Source organism: Alosa alosa, chromosome 9 (genome assembly GCF_017589495.1).
Source record: "Alosa alosa isolate M-15738 ecotype Scorff River chromosome 9, AALO_Geno_1.1, whole genome shotgun sequence".
Classification (NCBI taxonomy): domain Eukaryota; kingdom Metazoa; phylum Chordata; class Actinopteri; order Clupeiformes; family Clupeidae; genus Alosa; species Alosa alosa.
The window spans coordinates 1,291,263-1,314,229 of NC_063197.1; the positions used below are offsets into that span (position 1 = coordinate 1,291,263).

The 22,967-nt window shown below is 39.3% G+C and overlaps 1 protein-coding gene across 2 annotated transcripts; it reads left to right on the forward strand.

Annotated features, from left to right (window-relative positions):
• The first annotated feature begins 2,761 nt into the window (after positions 1–2,761).
• On the forward strand, positions 2,762–21,865 carry si:ch73-100l22.3. 2 transcript variants are annotated; one of them, XM_048253618.1, is made up of 5 exons: positions 2,762–2,941; positions 16,447–16,618; positions 16,712–16,810; positions 16,908–18,621; positions 21,809–21,865. In XM_048253618.1, the coding sequence occupies exons 2-5, from the start codon at positions 16,463–16,465 to the stop codon at positions 21,838–21,840; spliced, it is 2,001 nt and encodes a 666-aa protein (XP_048109575.1). In that variant the 5' UTR covers positions 2,762–2,941; positions 16,447–16,462; the 3' UTR covers positions 21,841–21,865. The 2 variants fall into 2 exon arrangements, with proteins under 2 accessions (XP_048109575.1, XP_048109576.1); XM_048253619.1 differs by lacking the exon at positions 16,447–16,618.
• The last annotated feature ends 1,102 nt before the right edge of the window (positions 21,866–22,967 follow it).

The following is a 22,967-nucleotide window of genomic DNA, read 5'->3' on the forward strand; positions in this document are numbered from 1 at the left end:
AGGCTTGGGCTTCAGGACCCCCTGACCCCTTGGGCCCCTGGGCCTGGGCCCGGTAGGCCCGTGCAGTAATCCATCCCTGACGATGATGATTATGATGACTTATTAATTGCGATAATGTAATGATATGTTAATGATAACATAGTAAGGTCGTTCTATGATTATAATAACAAATAGCGCAACTTAAATTTTCTAATTGAATAATTTGCTAACCCGGACAGCAAAAGAGTCAAATGAACGTTATTGTTGGTCAGATCGATCAGTTTCCGTCAGACGCCCAAAATTCAACATCGATGGCATGAGTGGTGGTTGGTCTATCAAAGTAGGCCGTCGAAAGGGTTCTATCTTGGAATGGTTATCAAGGTAAATATGGGCCAAAACGTAGACTGATGGAAATGTAGGCTACAAAACGTCAAGTCATATTCATGCACAAGCCAACTAAGCTAGCCTATATATAACCTATAGGCTACTGGAAGACATTAAAGATAGTTCATTCATGTAGGCTATACTGTTCCAAAATGTACCAGCAATGTATAGTATAGCCTACAGGAATAAAATATTTCCAGCAATTATTATTTCCCTGTTTATTTCGTGTTGTTTAAGTTGTCCTACGGTGATAACTGGTATAAATTACATTTATGTCCAGAGCCGGACAGTAACGGAGTAAATTTACTTGAGTACAGTAGCCTACTTGAGTACAATTTTGAGGGATCTGTACTTTACTTGAGTATCATTTTTGGGAGGTACTCATGACTTTACATTTGAGAGGCAAATATTGTACTCTTTACTCCACTACATTTCTATCCATAACCGTACCCCTTACCCGTTGCAGGTGCCACTGATTGGGACAGCCTATCAGTAATCACCTTCAGCTTTCCGCCAAAGTCAACTCCATGGTCAGATTTAGATAAGAGACGAAACCATGGACGAAACAATGGATGAAGACGCAGCGGGTCCATCCCGGGAATGTGCCAACCTGTGGCCCCACCTCGCCAGACTATTTCAATTTTCTGAACAGTATTTAAAATAGTATTTTGTATTTGAAATACGTATTTTAAACACATTTTTTAGAATTTGAGATTGATTTTACTTTCAATTCCTTTTACATTCTCCAAGGTATTAACATTAACATTTTTCATAACTCCATGTAGGACATTTATGTACATACTGTAAATGTAAGCACTGTGGCAGACTGGCAGTAGTAATGCAATATTTAGAAAATGTAGGCTACTCCTGTACTCTTGATACTCAAGTACTTTTAAAAACAAGTACTTCAGTACTTTTACTTAAGTAGACATCTGACTGTTGTACTTTTACTTGTACTTGAGTAAAATTTAGCAAAGTGTATCTGTACTTTTACTCAAGTAATGAAGCTCTGTACTCTATCCGTCTCTGTTAATGTCTATGACAATCTAGGTAATTTAGCTCTTTACACATAGGCTACTGTAGGCTTCAGTATTTTTTTGGTGCTGCTGTCAATTAAGCATTGAATAGTTTAATGTAGCCTATTGAATAATTTGAAATGATACTTTGAATTCAAGCAGAAACTCTTCTTTCATAATTGCTTGTATAGCCTACTTGATGGAGATCATGTGCTCCATGGCTACCTCTGATCAGTCAGAGTGATAGCCCATGAGGCCTACATCACATTCAGTACTCCATGACAGTTGAACATATATGTATATTTAAGGGTAATGCAAAGATTTTCTATTTGATTAGGTGTGCCCGACCGATTTGAGGGCCGCTTGGGCCAGGGCTGATTTTTGGTCCCAGTCCTCCCCTGAAATAAGTTAATTTAATATTCACCATACACGTTCATGTAAGATATCCACATATATGTTACATTGCTGGGTTTCACATATACTTGCATACTGTATATACATTCTTGTACTATATATGTATTAAATCTATTGTAGCCATCTATTCAAATATAAGCTGGATGTAGCTGCCTTTTGAATGCAACATTCACATTTCTGGACAAAAAATTATATCCCAAGATAGGGCTACAGCTCCATAGACCTCCATTCATTCTGCACTCGTGCACGAGCGCCCTCATGTGGAACCAGAAGAAGAACTGCAACCAGTAGCACCGTGAACCTAGTGAAAATAGAATGTTCGTGCCGGATGGATCTCGGAACTGCAACCAGTTCAGAAACCGGAAGTTTTCCGTGAGTGGAAGTTGTCCCCTGAGAGTGTCTCCAGAGCCCGTTTACGGAGAGCCGGATCACTCCCTATTAACTCCATTATACCTGCAATCTGCTGCAGTTCCGCTAGGGGCGATCCCGAATAAGTGCAAAAACAATGGGGGACTATGGAGCTAGACGGCTAAATGTGTCTCTTTAACCTGGTTGTCCTTGAAAAATCGAAGATTGGATTGTGGTTTCTGCAAGATCAATATGGATTATAGGTCAAAAGTTGAATGAACAAGTACTAACGTCCTTTCGATTTCTTACAGGTTGGGTCGTTGTTGCCCACAACTCACTAGCTTTCTGCTAATGAATGACGTCATTGACACATTTGAAAGGCTTTTTAGAACAAATAAGTGACTCAAAAAATATAATACTCAGCGGTGTGTATTTTCTCTGTCCTCTCTTTCGCATGCAACATTCAAATTTCTGGCCAAAAAATTATATCCCGAGAAAAGTGGATTTGAGGGGTACAGCTCCATAGGCCTCCATTCATTCTGCACTTATTCGTGAGCGCCCTCATGTGGAACCAGAATTGGAACTGCAACCAGTTCAGAAACCGGAAGCTTCCCGAGAGTGGCGGTTCTCCCCTTATTAGACATTCTCTGGTGTCTCCTGTGAGTGGAAGACATTCCCTGTTCTCCCCATAGACATAAGTCTATGGTTCTTATCCCCTTATTAGACATTATTTGGTCAAAGCGGTGGAACCCAACTCTCAACGGCTCTGACTTAACTAAAACGGAGAAACTCCGAATTTGGTAAGTAGCCTCATGCTTTAGTGTAACAATCGGTTACATGGATCAGTAAATCTCATGTACTTCTCTCCTAATTATTTAAATGCAAAGATAACATTGGTAGCAGCTAACTAAACTTGTATATGTACAACGCCATTTTCTTCTCTCGTGTTAGAAACTGACTTTAACTTTTTGAGGGGTCCGTTTCCCAAAAGCATAGTTAGGCTACTAACGTTAACTAAGATGCATCTTCCGTGGTAGCATTGCTGCCAATGTGAGTCGACCGTATTTGAAATAATCGGTCGTATTTCGGTCACATTTTAGTAAGAGCTAACACACATGCTCTTACTTTTTAATTTTCCAAAATTAAAAATGTGATCGTAGACAATATGAAGCTTAAGTGTTTGTGCATGCACAACTCAAATCTACCGACTCACATTGCCAGTGACACTACCAGAGCTGGTAAGTCCCGCCCTTTCCGCTATCCCCGCTGGACCTCTAGATTGAAAAATTGTTAATGCAAGTGAATGTGAGAAAATAATTATTTTCTTGTCCCGTTTGAATTTTGCCATGAATGTGAACATATGTTGTCTGTGAATTTTTAATATAAATTTTCGTGTAAAGAATGCTACGGGTAGAAGTTTGATGCGGTTAAACTTTGTGTGAGAGCACTTTGTGGACTACAACTTTCCGCTAGACGACAGATCACTAGTTTCCCATAACAACCATCAGTTGGTCGAGGTGTAGAGGGTTATTAAGATCGACTTTGAACACAGTGAACCATAAAACTTTACAATCACACTGTGTCATAGTGTTAATGTGTTGAGTGAAGCTAGACATGTTTCAAATATTTTTGTTACCATGTGTGTTTATTCCTGCCGGTGTTGCACCAAATTCTGTGACCTGTCGAATTTTGTGACTCTAGAGGGCGCTGTTTTATTGGAGTCTATGAATGTACTGAGCTGTACTGACACACTGATGAGGCAATTCTGTAATGTGTATAATTCTTCTAATAAACTTTGTACATTTTTGAAACATGGAACATTGTCTGGGTGTGAGTGTATTACTCCACAGGCCTGCATGTGTATCTTCCTCTCTATACTATCTCTATAGAGTACAGCTAAAGCCTACCCCACCACTCCAGCCCGAGGTGGACTTCAGCTGGACAGGTCACATATGATGATAAGCCTACTGTCAAATTATGTTTGACAGTAGCCCACTATATTTACTATTACCCCACTATAACTCTGCAGAAATGGACTGATGTTGTACATTGTCATTGACATCAGCAAACACTTTATTTACATTATTGACAAACTCCTTGTCATTGTCCGTTAATTTACTTTATGGCACCTCAAACTGATATACAAACTTAAGGAGGCAGTTAGTGACCTCCACGGCATTTTTTTCTGCAGTTACAGTGACATAATTTGACAGTAGCCTATCAAACTATGTGACCTGTCCTGCTGAAGTCCATCTGTTCACAGGAGTGGTGAGGGGTAGGCTTTAGCTCTACTCTAGAATAATACACCCACACCCAGTCAATGTTCCATGTTTCAAAAATGTACAAAGTTTATTAGAAGAGTTATACACATAACAGAATTGCCTCATCAGTGTGTCAGTACAGCTCAGTACATTCATAGACTCTAATAAAACAGCGCCCTCTAGAGTCACAAAATTCGACAGGTCACAGAATTTGGTGCAACACCGTTACGAAAACTAGCATCTCAGCTAATGTTAGCGATGGGCTCACGTCACAGGCGACATGTAGTCTTTCTCGTTATGTCTTTTCCACAACTGATAGCCGAAGAATCATGTAAATGCAATGGACTATTATCGCTGTTCTTCTTAATATTATTACAGTGCATGAAATAAGAATGCATGAAAATGCACTGTACTGTTATTCCAAGGCTTCTTATTATTACAGTGCATGAAAATGCACTGTACTGTTCTTCCTAGGCTTCTTCTTATTCTTCTTCTTCTAACGCGTTTAATGCAGCTTCAACCGCTTAACGAGAAAACTTCATTCAAACTATGTTACGTGGGTCTTACTTAGGACATGGGTGCTATGTATTTTTTCAGCTTTGTAACTTTTAAACTTTTTAAACTATTAATTAAAAACTGTTCAAAATTTCCCCATAGACTTAACATGGGCTGATGACATCACAATAGAGCCGTTAAGCAATTAGAATCCTATGGCAGGTGTTCAGGCCACCTGTCCCAACTGCCATTCTCAGGCTTTAAGCATACAAACTGGCCCTATTAAGACTACACATCCTGTTCAACTGCTTCCTCTGCCAAAAACTGTTTCAAAATAAAAGTCCTCACTACAATATTTCACTGTTAAACAATTTAACCCTTTAAACTACTGAACTTTTTAACTGTTCAGCCATTGTAACTGTTACTTATCAACTATGACTCCTACCCACTGTAGCTAGTTAGCATGGTTAGCATAGTTCACATGTTAGCATTGCTAACATTGTTAGCATTGTTAGCAAAACTGCTAAAAATGATTGTTAACCATGTTACTTAGCTATAGTTAGCATGCTATCATGCTAGTTAGCATTTTTAGCAAAACTGCTAAAAATGATTAGCTAAGTTAGCTAAGTAACATGGTTAGCATAGTTAACATGCTAGTTAGCATTTTTAGCAAAACTGTTAAAAATGATTAGCTATGTTAGCTAAGTATTATGGTTAGCATGTTAGCATGTTAGTTAGCATTTTTAACAAAACTGCTAAAAATGATTAGCTAAGTAACGTGGTTAGCATAGTTAGTATGTTAGCACGCTAGTTAGCATAGTAACTTGGTTAACATTATTATCTTTGTTAATATAGTTAGCATAACTGCTAGCAAACATTAGAGCCATTCCAACTGTTAGTTATCGTCAACTATCTACCTAAATAATTTAACCATTTAAACTATCCACCTATTTAACTGTTCAGTCATTCCAACTATATCAAACCTCATCTACTTAGCAACCAATATAGTTTGTTTTTACTCTGTATGATATTTTACATCATATTTTTGCATTTTCATGCACTGTATTTCCTTCAGGAAATGCTTTTCTAGTTATGCTTATTCTTATTCTTCTTCTAACGCACTTAATGCAGCTTCAACCGTTTAACGTAGAAACTTCATTCAAACTATGTTACGTAGGTCTTACTTAGGACATGGGTGCTATGTATTTTTCAGCTTTGTAACTTTTATACTTTTTAAACTATTAATTAAAAACTAATCAAAATTTCCCATTGACTTAACATTATGATTATGACATCACAATACGGCCGTTAAGCAATTAGAATCCTATGGCAGGTGTTCGGGCCACCTGGATCAACTGCCAGTCTCAGGCTTTAAGCATACAAACTGGCCCTATTAAGACTACACATCCTGTTCAACTGCTTCCTCTGCCAAAAACTGTTTAAAAATAAAAGTCCTCACTACAATATTTTACTGTTAAACAATTTAACCCTTTAAACTACTGAACTTTTTAACTGTTCAGCCATTGTAACTGTTACTTGTCATCAACTATGACTCCTACCCACTGTAGCTAGTTAGCTAAGTTAACTAAGTCACATGGTTAGCATAGTTAGCATGCTAGTTAGCATTTTAGCAAAACTGCTTAAAATGATTAGCTAAGTTACCTAAGTCACATGGTTAGCATAGTTAGCATGCTAGCATGTTAGTTAGCATAGTTAGCATAACTGCTAAAAACAATTAGCTAAGTCACATGGTTAGCATAGTTAGCATGTTAGCATGCTAGTTAGCATAACTATTAAAAATGATTAGCTATGTTAGCTAAGTAATGTGGTTAACATAGTTAGCATGTTAGCATGCTAGTTAACATTTTTAGCAAAACTGCTAAAAATGATTAGCTAAGTTAGCTAAGTAACGTGGTTAGCATAGTTTGCATGCTAGCGTGTTAGCATGCTAGTTAGCATAGTAACTTTGTTAATATTATTATCTTTGGTAACATAGTTAGCATAACTGCTAGCAAACATTAGAGCCATTCCAACTGTCAGTTATCGTCAACTATCTACCTAAATAATTTAACCATTTAAACTATCCACTTATTTAACTGTTCAGTCATTCCAACTATATTAAACCTCATCTACCTAGCAACCAATATAGTTTGTTTTTACTCTGTATGATATTTTACATCATGTTTTTGCATTTTCATGCACTGTATTTCCTTCAGGAAATGCTTTTCTAGTTATTATTATTACAGTGCATGAAAATGCACTGTATGTTATTCCAAGGCATTTTATTATTACAGTGCATGAAAATGCACTGTGCTGTTCTTCCTAGGCTTCTTCTTCTTCTTCTTCTTCTTCTTCTAACGCATTTAATGCAGCTTCAACCGTTTAACGTAGAAACTTCATTCAAACTATGTTACGTAGGTCTTACTTAGGACAAGAGTGCTATGTATTTTTCAGCTTTGTAACTTTTATACTTTTTAAACTATTAATTAAAAACTACTCAAAATTTCCCCATTGACTTAACATTGGGCCTTTATGACATCACAGCAATTAGAATCCTATGGCAGGTGTTCAGGCCACCTGGATCAACTGCCAGTCTCAGGCTTTAAGCATACAAACTGGCCCTACCCCTTAACCCTTTAGGCGCCAGAGGTTTTTTTTTTTCGAAACGTTCGATTTTGACATCTTCATTTCAAAAGGCTATATCTTAAAAGTGATGAGAGATAGAGACTTTCTGTAAATTAGAGAAATATTAAGGATGACCCAAAGTGTATGTAGAGATTAAATGTTTATATCTAATTTGCATATTATGACGTCATATGGTGGCGGCCATCTTGGATTATAGAATTTTCATGAAAAGTTGCATGTTTGAATGATAAAATGCACCACTTCTTTTCCCCCAAAATGTCCCTCACCTTCTGTATGCTATATTGGACAATACTGAATGCTCAGGTAAATAGTAAGTAGTAAACAAACTGTATAAATCATTACTAATAAATGGCAGAAACAAACCAAATGCATGTAGCGGTAGGCTGGCCTTTTGCTGTAGAGATTTTCCATTTACTACATACAGTAGGCACTCTGATTCCATGTATGGGGCACATATATATTATTCAGATGACACACAAACACAAGTAGACAAGACCTGTTTAGTTCAAAAGCTCACTTGCCATGGCAAGGCACAGATCAGGAGTGAGATGACAAGACAAGACGAGACAATGTTAGTATTTGTTTTCTTTTTGTTGTTTTTGTTGATGTTTTTTTTTGTTTTGTTCTTTTTCAAGGACATGAACACACAAAAAAGAACACATGTCCTAAATGGTCAGGGAAATAGATAATCAACAGTGTAAATCATTACTAATAAATGGCTGACAATTTTTTTTTTTTTTTTATGTAGCAGGCCTTTTGCTGTAGAGATAATGACTATCCATATCCATATCCTATCCATCTGCCTCCCGCTCGCGTCGAGTGGAGAGAATTTGCGCAGCTCGGACTAGGCCTACTGTCATTCTCATTGCGACTCCCCACACTGCCTCTACGTTCCCCCCTAACTGTCCTATGAGCACTTCGACCTCGTCTAACATACCCAGTGGCATTAGACAAAGGCTCCACCACGTTACTGTCGCGCGATTGCGCGGAGAGGCACACATTCAGAAGACAGAAGCTAGCTATGGATATTAGGCTACCTCCAGCCTCGTTAAGCCACACCACTAACACCCTGCTAACTTCCTGATGAACACTCCGAACCCGTGAAACATTATTCCCACCAGTGACATTGGGCAAACGATTCAACGTTTGTGCTTGGTGTAAAAGCTAAACTATGGAGTAAACTCACTTTGTCCAGCTGCATCATTGCAAGGCAGGGACGCATCTGAAGCCTCACTAAATGAATCACCGTCATTTTCTGAAGGCAGATATTCCCCTTCAGAATCAGGGTCCGCGAATAGAAGACCCAACACTTCATTTCAGGTAAACTTTTTTGATGCCATTAGACGATAATCTAATGCAAATACTACTGACGTTGACAATATCGCTCTGACAAAGTGGCTCACACGCACACTAGCTCCGGTATTTCACGCACTGATTCAATCGCTGTAGCTAGAAAGTTTTGTTTTAAAGCATGTCGTTTTTTTAAACTTCGGGGATGGACGGATGACTTGTCTGCTATCTAGTGGAGTGGAGGTCGAACGAAATATGACACCCTATTTGACTAAATCGGCCGTTTTATTCAGTACCGCATCTTGTCGAGTAAACTCGACCGTGGCGCCTAGAGGGTTAAGACTACACATCCTGTTCAACTGCTTCCTCTGCCAAAAACTGTTTCAAAATAAAAGTCCTCACTACAATATTTCACTGTTAAACAATTTGACCCTTTAAACTACTGAACTTTTTAACTGTTCAGCCATTGTAACTGTTACTTGTCATCAACTATGACTCCTACCCACTGTAGCTAGTTAGCATGGTTAACATAGTTAGCATGATAGCATTGCTAACATTGTTAGCATTTTTAACAAAACGGCTAAAAATGATTAGCTAAGTAACATAGTTAGCATAGTTAGCATGTTAACATATTAGCATGCTAGTTAGCATAGTTAGCATAACTGTTAAAAATGATTAACTAAGTTAGCTAAGTAACATGGTTAGCATGCTAGCATGTTAGTTAGCATTTTTAGCAAAACTGTTAAAAATGATTGGCTACGTTAGCTAAGTAATATGGTTAGCATAGTTAGCATGCTAGTTAGCATAGTTAGCAAAACTGATAAAAATGATTAGCTAAGTTAGCTAAGTCACATGGTTAGCATACTTAACATGTTAGCATAGTTAGAATACCTATTAAAAATGATTAGCTAGGTTAGCTAAGTCACATGGTTAACATAGTTAACATGTTAGCATTGCTAACATGCTAGTTAGCATAATTACTAAAAATGAAAACATTAGCTAAGTTAAGTAACTTGGTTAAAATTATTATTAGCATAACTGCTAGCAAACATTAGAGCCATTCCAACTGTCAGTTATCGTCAATTATCTACCTAAATAATTTAACCATTTAAATTATCCACCTATTTAACTGTTCAATCATTCCAACTATATTAAACCTTATCTACCAAGTAAATCATTTAACTATATAAACTATCCACCTATTTAACTGTTCAGTCATTCCAACTATATTAAACCTCATCTACCTAGCAACCAATATAGTTTGTTTTTACTCTGTATGATATTTTACATCATATTTTTGCATTTTCATGCACTGTATTTCCTTCAGGAAATGCTTTTCTAGTTATTATTATTCTTCTTCCGACCAAATTTGACGTTCAAAGGCTCTAAAACCACTGAACCGTTCGACGTCATTCAACCACTCCTACAAAGGTCTTGTAACGGAGATTTGTTCTATGTTTTTTCACATTTGTGAACTTTATACTTTTTTAGATATTTATGATAAAAGAGCAAGAAATTCTCATAGAGTTAACATTGACCACCGTGGCGGCAACTTTTAGCATTATGACGTTTGACCAGTGGTGATGACCATGTATGACATTACGTGTGTGCCTGTCTGTGTGCACACCTGTCAACCATACATCTCTGACAATGTTGCTAGCAACATACTAACATACATTCTTACAAACATGTAACCATATCTGCGCACATACCATTTAACCATACTGAGACTTATCTGAGATCTACACTGAGACATTCTGAGAACTATATTGTTGTGTGAGGACTATACTCACTAACTATATGGAACATGTATACCTGTGAATCATATTGTCAACCATTCATACCTTTGAATCATTCCTGTGCTGTAACATCTGTGAAACATAGCTGTGCTGTTAGACCTCTCTTTTTAGACCGGAGCTGTGCTGTGTGAAAAATAAGATTCTAACGGCTCCTACACACAGTTGCGTTCCGTCAACGCATGCCAGTGGGTGTTCCCGACGGTAGCTATGCAAATGATTTGAAGTATAACTGTAATTTGATTGGTTGGTGCCGTCCGTCGATTGGCTTGATTGGCCGGTGCCGTCTGTCGGTGCAGCACCAGCTGAACTTCTCAACGCGAGCTACTGGAGAAACGCGACGCAACGGACCCACAATTCAGTTCGGCAACGGATGACGTGAGCCCATGTAAAGTGAATGGGATGCGTCTCCAGCAACGCAACGCACGCAGCTGTGTGTAGGAGCCGTAACCTAAGTTCTGTCTAAAACTGATCATCTGAAGGGCTGACTCTTTTATTCTTCAGTGTATATATCACCATCAAATTTGACCTAATACCATTAACTGAGGCCTCTAGCTGTTGCTGCCAGTTCATGTTCTGTTACATGCCAACCGACACTATGCTCCGACAGAACAACATAAATCAGCCAGTTTTAGAAAAAAAACCCGCACTTCTACCTGCACTTAGAGCCTGTTATTTGTTTTGCAAAAATCTACAGCTCCCGGTTCTTCTGGTCCAATCACAGCAGGGCTGTGTGAGATCTGACTGTCAATCACAGTCTGGTGCAGTCTAGTGCGCACTGATGAGCACAAACTCGATGAGAGGGTGCTCGGTGGTAGTGGGGGAGGGGCATGAGAGTTGTAAACATTCAAAATTTTGGCTAAGTCCCCTCAATCTGTCAGACTTGCCAACTGCAGCTTTAACTAACACATTTCTTGCGGGGAAACACTGCAATATGAAGAGAGAGCCTAATTGTTCAGTGTTCATTGTAATTTTAATTTTCATTCAGGCTTATGTGTAGGCCTACATTTATTTATTTGAGTGTTTTTCATGGTTGTGTTGACATTTCTTTTCCCTGTTTACTTTGATTGATAACTGAGATGATTCAAATCAGAGGAAGGTTAAGGTTTAAAATAAAAGTGTTTAAATTGAACGTTTTTCACCTGGTCCTTATTTCAAATAATTATCGATATAGCCAAGACTGATGAAACACTTATACCGTGATAGACTTTTCAGCCATATTGCCCAGCCCTAGTTTAACCTATGTAGACGTCCAACAGCTTCGATATTTTACAAGATCCTAAATCAGGGTAAGTTTTTCTTACGGGCAGTAGCCTATCAGCCTACAAAGGCGGCACGATCATTCGCAAAAAAACAACAAAGAAGTCGATTTTTTTTTTTTTTTTTTTTTTTTTTGCTTTCATTTGCATTAATCGGTTTTCTATCGCTCATCAAGTCAATCATATCACTGTATGGGGAGTGGGTAGGCTACCCTAAATATGCCTACTTTGCAGACGTCTGTGCTGAGGTCTCACGCACGCACAAGATGAGAAGGGGAAGGAGATGGGGCGACCGGGGATCACTTTCTCCCTGGAGCGGGGGAATATCGCACAACTAACACAATTAGTAGCACATTTTGCTGCTGCTGGACGTGAGTTAAAGGTGCTCTAAGCATTGGGTAACGTCACTTCTGTTGACTTTCAAACAAAAGAGAGCTAGCTCGCTACTTCCTCACGTGCCGCTCCCGTGCAATTGAAACTCTCCTAAACGTGCATCTCTTCTGTGATTTGCTGGAACAGTTTGTTATGTTGTTATGAGCTAGGTTTGCCCAGGTTGTTTTTGTTGCCGTTTTTGGAGCCTGGGCTGTCCACAGAGATCACGTTTTTTTACTGTGTATTCAGGACACAGACAGCTAGCGGTTGGTTAGGTGATGTTTGCAGTAAGTGACATAAAATATTTTAGCCTAAAAATGCGTGGCATCGCTTAGAGCACCTTTAAATGTCGGATATGCTAGCCTATGCTGTCAAATCTGACATGGAAATATGTAAAATGCGTGATTGTTGTGCAAACAAGTAGGTTAGCCTAGTGATGTGCTGGTAACGTTTGCAAAATAGCGATTTTTGAAAACTTCCATATGAAGAGCAGGACCTTCGATATATGGCCACAAGATTAAGTGCGACATAAAACAATGATCATTTTAATTTTAAAATCCTTATTAATGCCAAAATGTTACATTAATGAGTCCCTCTGTGTACTCATAGCTTATGCCTTGGCTACTTCCTGGGGGAGTGGCTTGGTAGAGCAGCGAAGAGCCGTGAAAGGCAGGGAATTCTGGGAGTTGTTGGCTTTCATCCACATGAACCCAAATACATTTTTGCCTTTTTCTCGGTTAAGAAGGTACTGACTTCAGTGTTTCCCACAGAAGTGAATTCTATTTGTGGTGGTAAGTTTGCAGAATTAACTTGAATGCAACAGTTTTTAACAAATTAGCACAGCGTGGTTATGATGCAGATTTAAGCCAGTGTTTCCCATTCATTGACTAATTTGTGGCGGGGCGCCACAAAATCAAAACCGGCCGCCACAGATTAATGTTCTATGTTGTACTATTTAAATTAAAGATGAGATAAAATACTTTCATTGAGCTGCACTTTTTACGCACGCAGCCTTTCCTTGCCCCGCTCTCTCTCGTAACGAGCCCGCGGCGCTGCCCATCCTCTGCATGTGCATTTAACAAAACATTAACGATGTTGAAGGATTGTTATTGTCACATAGAAGCATTGCATAGAAGACGGCGGGCTAAATTGCTATTAAATACGCTTAGCAGCGTGACCATGCTGCACAAATTTGTTCAAAACTGCTGCATTCAAGTTAACTCTGCTAAGTGTCACCACAACATACATTGAGGATTGTTATGCAATCAAGCAGTATCTCAAAGATAACGTTAGAATACTGTTTGGATGTCGAGTTTAGCATGCTTACTTACAGTTGCTTGTCAATTTCTTTTGTCAAAAATGTTATGAATTGCATCCACGCATCAGCAGCCTTTTTAACTGGGTTCCCTCACAAACGTCTTCAAGTGACAATACACTACCAAGACAATCTTACCCCCCCCCCGGTCGACTTTTATGCCAACAATTGCAGGATTGTTAATGTTTTCTTTAAACGTGCATGTAGGTTTGTTGAGAGACAAGGAGAGGCTGCGCAAAGGTGTACATAGCTCTACAATGAACAAATTCCATCCAATTTAAAACCAGTTTAGTGTCCCGCCGGCGGGACGGTTACCCACCTCCCCCCAACATTCGAAATCAATTGTATGCATCATGTTGCTATGTAGCATAGTAATGTTATACACCATTTGAAAGTTTTAGTAACGGTCATTTTTGAAGGCAGCATCGATGCACACTTCATGCTCCCTCCTACCCATAATCCCTTGCGGCAACGTCTGAAACAGCTGTGAAAGGTAAACAAACATGGTGGATGACATCGGTAATGGCTGCTGAATCTGTTTAAAATGTCATTTGTGTGACCTTATTTTGCTTAGATTTGTAGATTACAGAAATAAACAATTTACTATCTGATTATGCCACTACTAATTTATACCGTTAGCCTGCTAGCTTACGTAAGCTAATTTAGTTTAACGTCAGGCCTTTGCTAACGTCATACCGTAGTGTTAACCAAAGATTCTAGAGTGCTACGCTCATTTTTAAAAGATGCATTTAATCCAAAGTCATGTCTAGTGAGACAGCTCTCTATGTAGGGAGGGAGGCAGTAGGCAGCTGTCTCCCGTTTCGAACACACCCTATGTCTCAATTAAATTTTGTGTAAATAATGTGGTCAGTTCAAAGATGCTTGTAATCCGGCAGAAAGAAAAAAATATATTCTAGACTCTGTAACCAGGCCCGTCGCTAGAAGGCAAGCAAACCAAGCAATTGCTTGAGGCCCCGAGCTGGCCATGGGCCCCAAGACAACGACTGGTTAAAAATAAAATGCAACGACAAACTGTGAGCGCCCCTTTGATAGTCAATGCAGTAAAGTGCAACGACACTGTTACCGGCAATACCGGGATCCCCCTCAAGGGGGCCCCTCTCAGTAGTTGCTGACAGCAGCCAGCCAGCCAGGTTTGTGGTCTCTGCTGCTGCCGCGAAAATATAAAACCTCGGCAGTCATAATGAAGCGGAGTTATGCGTCTGGAGGCCAGAAGAGAAAGGAAGAGAATGACAAGAAAAAACAAGATCGTGGTAAGTGATAAATTACACTGGATAAAATAGCTCTACTTGTCTTGTACAAATGGTGTAATGTCGCAGCAGGAAGGCTAGCCTAGCAAAAAATGTTTATGTTAACTACCTGCCTGACGGCCCATGCTGCTTGTAACAAACTAGAACAGTTAGCGCAACTTTTTTTTCTTCGAACGGACGGAATATGGTTACATATTGTAATATGTTTATTAACGGGATAAGGAAGACGCAGATCTGTTCCAGAATCACTGTTTATCGTATTTAATGACATAACATTGCTATAGCTTTGTAATAGGTTTTGATGAAAGTGGCATAGCTTCTTTGCTATACTAACTATTCAACCGTGATAATCTATTTACCAAATGGGGGTTAGGAAAACCACACGATAAATTCCGTGCATCAAAGCAGACTGGAACATTCATGTCTAGTAGTATTCATGCACGCCAGCTGTTTACTGTCTTTAAAGCATCAGGTGCGTCTGTCTAATTCTCAAACAGCAGAATGCTTAAATGCTATGTTAAGCTACAAGTAGGCCTAGGTCAATGTATAACATTAGCTTGGGATGTTTTTACAGTAAGCATTGGTAGTTGTGAAAGCAGCTGCATCCCTTCTAAATATCAAAATATGGAAATGCTAACATATCTTTTCTTTCTCCCTCAAGGTGCTTTGCTTAAATTTCTCAGCCCTCAGGCTCTTCCTAAGGATACCTCCACTGATGAAGATGGCCTGAAAGGTTAATCTTATGTGTGTGTGTGTGTGTGTGTGTGTGTGTACTTGTATTTATGTTGGATTTTTAAATTGCTATACAACCTGCACTCTTTATAGTTTGAACAATGCATCCTTTTTCTGCATAAGATGGCAGTGTTTTATTTTCTCACTTTGTGAGAACTGAAAAATGTTAAGTGTGTGTGTGTGTGTTTAAGTATGTTGGATTTAGTTATTGTGCACTTTTTTACATTTATATTGGATTTTATGGTACGGTGGTGTTTTGTCAAATGTTCAAAACTAATGCACAGTATATATATGCAACTGCAGTATTGCACTGTCAAAATTTTGTATTTATATAAACTGTGGGTGAACTTAAACTGTATGGCTATCTTGGGTGGTTCCTGTAGGCTTTTGTATTGGGGCTCCATGTCCATTTTGCTTGGGGCCCCCAAATTCCTTGAAACAGCCCTGTCTGTAACTTTGTGTCAGTACATGACAGTTATTTTGACTGTTTCCTACAAAGACTACAGGTTCTCAGCTTTCTATAGAGGTCAAACATTTGATGGTAGGCCCCAAAAGAGGTGGGGACAATGCCCTCGTAAGTAGGCACAGTGCAATTTCAGGCAAAAACTTGAAATTTGTATTGGAATTCATGTACACGGTACAACATGGAAAATCATTGTGTGGTGGTCAGTGTTGCTATTGTGGTAGGCCGCCACAAATAACATTGGACTTGATGAACATGATGACTCCACATTTCTACTACATAAATGTCTTTTAAATACACATTCATCTTCCCAGCGGTGAAATGCTCCTTTAAGAAGTGAGTAATTCAAGTTTGGCAAACCTCAACCAGAACTTGCCCAAGTAAGCTGTACACTCATTTTTCCTGCAGAGTTTACTGTCTAAATATGGAGAGTTATGAGGTGTTCATTCAAAGACACATTTCCCAACTTCGACAACACAACATCAAATCCCCTGTGCAACATCAAAAGTACCTGTGCAAAACTAACGATAAGTGCAGATCGGAAATCACCTTCTATGGATGTGCAATTCTTTCTCCACTGGTGAGACTATGAACACTGCTGTGAAAATTACATTGTACTCTTTTTTTTTTTTTTGACCAAATGTTTAATCAGTTGCATCTCGTATTACATTAGCTGAGTTTGGAGCAAAGAGAAGAGATGTGCAGATACAGAGCAAAATGCTTGATGAGTGAGAAGACGATGAATAGCCACACTATTCGCACCAGTGTTCAGGTAATATAAGCTTTATTGTAATGCAATAGTTACTCTTGATGTAGTGTAATATGTGGTGCAATACATTTTAAGCCAGGATTTTTATTTTATCCCTCAGATCAATCCATCTCCAACATTAAAGGAATTTATATTGGGCCAAGAAGTCAGTCTAAATGGAAACACTAGCAGAATCAGCAACATCACTGAAAATTCAGGGAATAAACAAGAGGTTAAGAAATATACATGCTCTCCAATCCTATCACCCACTGGACTTACTGATGATTGGGAAGTCGAAGATCTCCGTTATCCCTTTATCTGGACTGCCTGTGATGTTTCTGTAATAGTGGCTTCTCATGAAGGTAAACCTGTTCACACAATCAGTCAGGGACCTAGTATCATGAACCATGTTCAAATGGATAGAGATACCTTGGAGGAATATGTGGATGGCTCACAACAAGCTCACACTGACCAAACTAGTTGTCTGTCTATAGTATGTCCATCAGAGGGTCCATGGAAGCAACAGACACTTATGCAGAGCAGAAGCACTGAGTTACATGTGGTCTCTTCAGCAGATGATGATGATGATGATGATAGTCTTTCTGATAAAGAGAATGAAGAGGTCTCAAAGGAAGATTTTATGGGAAGGGGGGAACACCTGAGAGCCAATAGGAAGAGGCAAGAGCAGGGGAGGGTCCCAACCCCTGAGCCAGAAAAAGGACAATTTGATTGCACACAGCAAATAATTTCATCTGAAAATCTGTGTGAATCCAGAGGCTATGGGTCATTCCAAGTTAATTTGATTAATGATGAGCAGGTAGAAGGGTCCTTTGAGTGCGAGAATGTGAAAGCAAAAATGAAAATGTCAAGCAGATTGAAACTGGTTGGTAATAAAAAAGACTTCACTCCAGCTTTCAGCTGTTCCCCCAGAAAATCCTCCTGTTTTTTTAGGAAAAAGTCTTCAGGCAGAGGAACGCAAAGGCTTAGCTTCACAACAGAGACATATAAAAATGTTCCTGTACCCCAGTTCAGTTTAAGTCCTGTTAATTCTAAGAAAGGTGATGGAGTTAATCCTTCAAGAAAACAAGAGATAAATAAGTCTTTACACAATGAAAGCAAGGGTCTGTTAAGTTGGAATGACTCTGTTTGTTGGGGCAGTGGCAACAAGTCTGTGGTCACAAGAGACATAACTCTAGGTAGAAGCTTCAATCAGACACAACAGATTGCTCAGTTGGAACTTAATCTGTCTAGCCTCAAAACCTTGATCTCAGACCTGGAATCTTCTTTATCAGAGACCCAGACAGACTCCGAAGAGTCCACAGAGGCATTTACTTATTCATGCCATGATCATAGTTCTCCTGTTGTAATTAAGAAAAGCAGAGTCAATAGAAACGCTAATCACACAACCCACAGTTTCCTCAAACAACCAGTTATCGTGTCAGGATATGAGGCAATACCAGAAAGTGACCATGAACTGCTACAGTTACATCAGGCAATCCCTCAAAATGCTTTTCAAGTTGCCATAGGAGAATGCCAGAAGCCACTACTGGGTGATGTCAGCAGCAAGTCAGAGCAAGAGAAGAATATACTGAAAATGGCGGGGCCAAAATTGGATGTGTCAATGAACCAGTCGTATGATGTGGAGTCACCATCTGGACTGTTGCTGCAGGCTCAGATAAGTGGAGGAAAGCAATTCACTCAGTGTCCTGACAGTCATGGTGTGTTTTTTCATACCAAACGAAGGCTCATCATGAAAGCAGTGGACAGTAACTCTTCAGCATCAGCTGATCAAAGATCTGGCATTATAGAAAAGTCCTCATCCAGCACTATCAAAGGTGAGAACCCTAAACTTTAACTTTTAAGACTTTTTTTTTGCACCCTAGCAGTCAAGTAGCTGGTGCTTTTCTGGCCAAAGACCTACCTTGTCAACTTGAAGGGATTGGCCAGGTATAGTTGCCCCCTCCACCTGTGGCTCTCTGCTCTCTATATCGTCAGAAGCTCCCTCCTGAAAGCCCAAAGATCTCCTGGGCCAGCCTTTTTGACTTCTCTAGTCCTTTGTACTGTCTCTAGAGTGACTTCAGCAGTGGCGGACCGTTGGTTTTGTGGCTGGGCCTTCAATTACAATTAGCTTTAAATGGACAAGCTCCCAAATACCTAAGTGAGCTTGTACACTTTCACTGCCCTCCCAGAACTCTGAGGTCCTCAGATAAACTACTGCTCTCAGTACCTCAGAGTCGTTTAAAAAATAAAGGTGACTGTGCTTTTTCAGTAGCTGGGCCCAAGTTGTGGAACAACCTGCCGCTACACATTAGATCCACACCAACTATTGGTGCTTTTAAAGCCAAGTTAAAAGAATATATGCTATCAATGGCTTTTAAATGAAGTGTGGAATGTAATTATATAGGCTATATATGTGCATATTATTTTAGTTTTATTTTCCTGTTGTGCTTTTTTGTGTCTTTATTCATTTAGTCTTCTATTATCTTTTTTTTTTTAGCACTTTGGTCAACCACAGGTTGTTTTAAATTGTATATAAATAAACTTGACTATGACTATAAGTAAATCGTATGGTTTTACTACTAGTAAAACCTAGTGCTGCTGTGATTAGTCGACGTAATCGACCATGAAAATTGGTCGACGGCAGTTTGTTTTTTTAGTCGATGAGTCATTTTACTATTGACCATCGATTTATTTTTGGTCTCCCGTCTCAAACGGTTCACTGTATTGTTATTAACTCTGGAGAAGTACAATGACGGTCTTTAGATGTTAAAGGTGCCCTGCCATACATATTTCATTACTTTGTGGTAATGTCTGAAGTTCTTTTAAAAATGAATGAATGCACATCCCAACTTACTGAGGTCAGGTGCAGGACAAAAAAGGCTTATCAAGGAAAGAAGAGTAGTTGTGCGCAAACTACAATCTCCCAGAAGAACTACATTTATTGAGTTAAAAACATAATGCAACGTTTCGACCCACCAGGGTCTTCATCAGGCATGAGTATGGTATATAATCACCACAGGATATACAGTACTAATCAATTAATTAGGTGTGGACTTCTATACAGTTTTACATGATACACAGGGTTCCTACGCAGTATGGAAAACCTGGAAAAGTATGGAATTTGATTTTTAGTAATTTCCAGGTTTGGATAAGTATGGAGAAATATTTTTGTTTCCAGACTATTGCATTTGCAGTACTAATCACTTCACTCGGGTCATAATGAACCATTCCTACTGTTGTGTAGCTTAACTGTCAGTCCCCATCGTCAAAATAAAACTATGATACAACTAAGATACAACTAAAAATTAACCAGCTAAATGGACGAATATTAAGTGTAATTTTTTAGTTCACTTCAGTTGTCCATACCTTTTGTTTTCACCGAGTTATCCCAAACCAGATGTGGCCGCAATGTCGAGAATACGGTCAGAAAAATCTACCGAGAAGTTTGGAAATTTGAGTATGGAAAAAGTATGGAATTTTGAAATGGAAAATGTGTAGGAACCCTGGATACATGATCATATAAATTAGAATACACTTTTGTCTCTGCAGGGGCATATAGCATACAAAAGGCATTTTCATCCTAGCCAAAACCCCACTCCAAGCCTAAAGAAAAACAACAAAACCAATGACAAACAAAATACATAAGATATACAGTAAACAGAGAAGTGCTTCAGCTCTGTGGGAGGACTACATACACAAACAAGACATTACAAAAAAGGTTTAATATCAAATTCCTCATTTAAACCATGAGGAGCTAATGTGTTCAAAAAGTGAATCCAAAATGTTTCACGTTGAAGGAGTTTCTTATTATGGTCGCCCCCTCTAGGTGATTGGTTCACCTTTTCAACACCAATACCTGTGTGACCAGCTCGCTTAAAATGCGCAGCAACAGGACTGCGCTCATCTCCAGTCCTGATGCTGCTCCTGTGTTCAATAATTCTAGTGCGTAAAGGTCGGGTTGTTTTTCCAACGAATGCTAAACCACAGGAACAACGAATAAGATATACAACGTGCGTGGTGCTACAAGTAATCGCACCACGTATAGAGATGTCCCTGCCCGTGTGTGGATTACAAGCGCTTACATATGTGTGTACATTGGGCGCAGTTACCGCATTTGTAATTGCCGTCTTGCAAAAGTGGAAGGATGGGTTGGCGCTGAGGGCGCATATATCACTTTTTACCAAACTTTCCCTCAAGTTAGCTGCACGTTTAAACACCAATTGGGGTTTATTTGGAAAAACTTTCTTGAGCGCAAAGTCAGACTCAATGATGTGCCAGTGTTTATAAATTGTTAATGCCAGTGGAGAGTACTTTACATAACAGGGGAATTTTTATGGGATTTCTTATTTTTATTCTTAGGCTTTAGACAATCTTCCTGAGAACCTGTCAAAACATTTTTTGGCCGCGTCTACCCATTCCTCTTTGTAACCCCTTTGTAGTTTCTCAGATCTCAGAGATTTGCTTCCCATAGCCGTTCCCTTCTTTTGTATGAAGTACTCGTGTTGAAAGCGGAAAAAAATATTGGACAGAACAATATCTGCCAGATCCAGTATACACTCCCTGCTGGGTTTGGACATGGGTGAGCGGAGAGAAAAAAAATGTGTCAGTGCCTCAATCCCACCTTCATGTGGAATGTTGGTATATAGGCTCTACAGACAAAACATTCTACTTTTGGAGATGGCAAGCCTGAGTCTCCGATAAAACTCCTCTCTCTAAGCAAATTTGACCTAAAAACAAGCACATTTGCCTGCCAGTGCATTGACCAAATATGTCTTGATAAGACTCCTTAAAATAAATCAAAGTCTTCTAAAATTAAGACAAAATGATCTTTTTAGATAACACTAGGTAAGTCTCTTCATACTAAAAACAATACCAAATAGACTTTTTGATCTTAATGTAAGATTAATAACACTTGGTTAGATTTAATTTTTTGAAGTGCAGCAAGTATAAATTAGTTTTGTTATGTTCTTTATATCTACATTAACTTATATGTTTCTATCTTCTTCTTTCTGATGACTTTAGGTGCAGTCTGCAGCAAGGCAAGCAGAAAGTGAATAAATTGTGAGCATGGAAACCTTCGATATGTGTCTTGTTTGTTTCAGAGTTATCGTTATGGCAAGACTTACGGCTCCCAGACACAGTTGTGTTCCGTCAAAGCATGCCAGTGGGTGTTCCCGACGGTAGCTACGCAAATTACTTGAAGTATAACCCTAACTTGATTGGCTGGTGCCTTCTGTTGTTGTTGAAAAGTTGAGCTTTTTGACGCAAGCGATGGGAGCAACGAGACTCAACAGACCCACAATTCACTTCAGCAACGGATGATGTAAGCCCATGTAAAGTGGATGGGATGCGTCTCCAGCACTGCACCGCACGCAACTGTGTGTGGGAGCCGTTACAGCTAAATATAAGGTAAAGGAAGACGTGAGAAGCGTAAAGGACAACCATCAGTGCAGCTCAGTGCCTGGTTTCTTCCACACACGCCATTGGGAATTGTGGCCAAATAGTTCAGTCTTTGTTTCATCAGACCATATGATTTTACTTCTCATGGTCTGAGAGTCGTTCAGGTGCTTTTTGGGGGGGGAAATGGCTTCCATCTAGCCACTCTGCCATAAAGGCCTGATTGGTGGAGTGCTGCACTGAGGATTGTCCTTTACGCTTCTCTCATCTTCTCAAAGGAACTCTAGATCTCATTCATAGTGACCATTGGGTCCTTGGTTACCTGTCTGCCCTTCGTCCCGGATTACTCAGTTTGGGCTGAGTGGCCAGATCTAGAAGACTGTTGGTTGATCCAAATTTTATCATTTGAGAATGATGAAGGCTACTGTGCTCTTGGACACTTTCAATGCTGCAGAAATATTCTTGTATCCTTCCCCAGATCTGTGTCTTCACACAACCTTGTCTCACAGGTCTACGGACAATTCTCTTGACCTTGTGGCTTGGTTTTCACTCTGACATACACCATCAACTGAGAGACCTTATATAAAGAGATGTGTGCCTCTCCTTATAATGTCCAGTGAATTAATTTAGGCACAGGTGGACTCCAATCAAGTTGTAGAAGCATCTCAAGGACCATTGATGGAAGTAGTATACACCAGAGCTCAATTGCAAGCGTCATAACAAAGGGTCTGAATACTTATGTAAAGGAATAGGGGTGTCAATCGATTAAAAAAAATGTACTCTG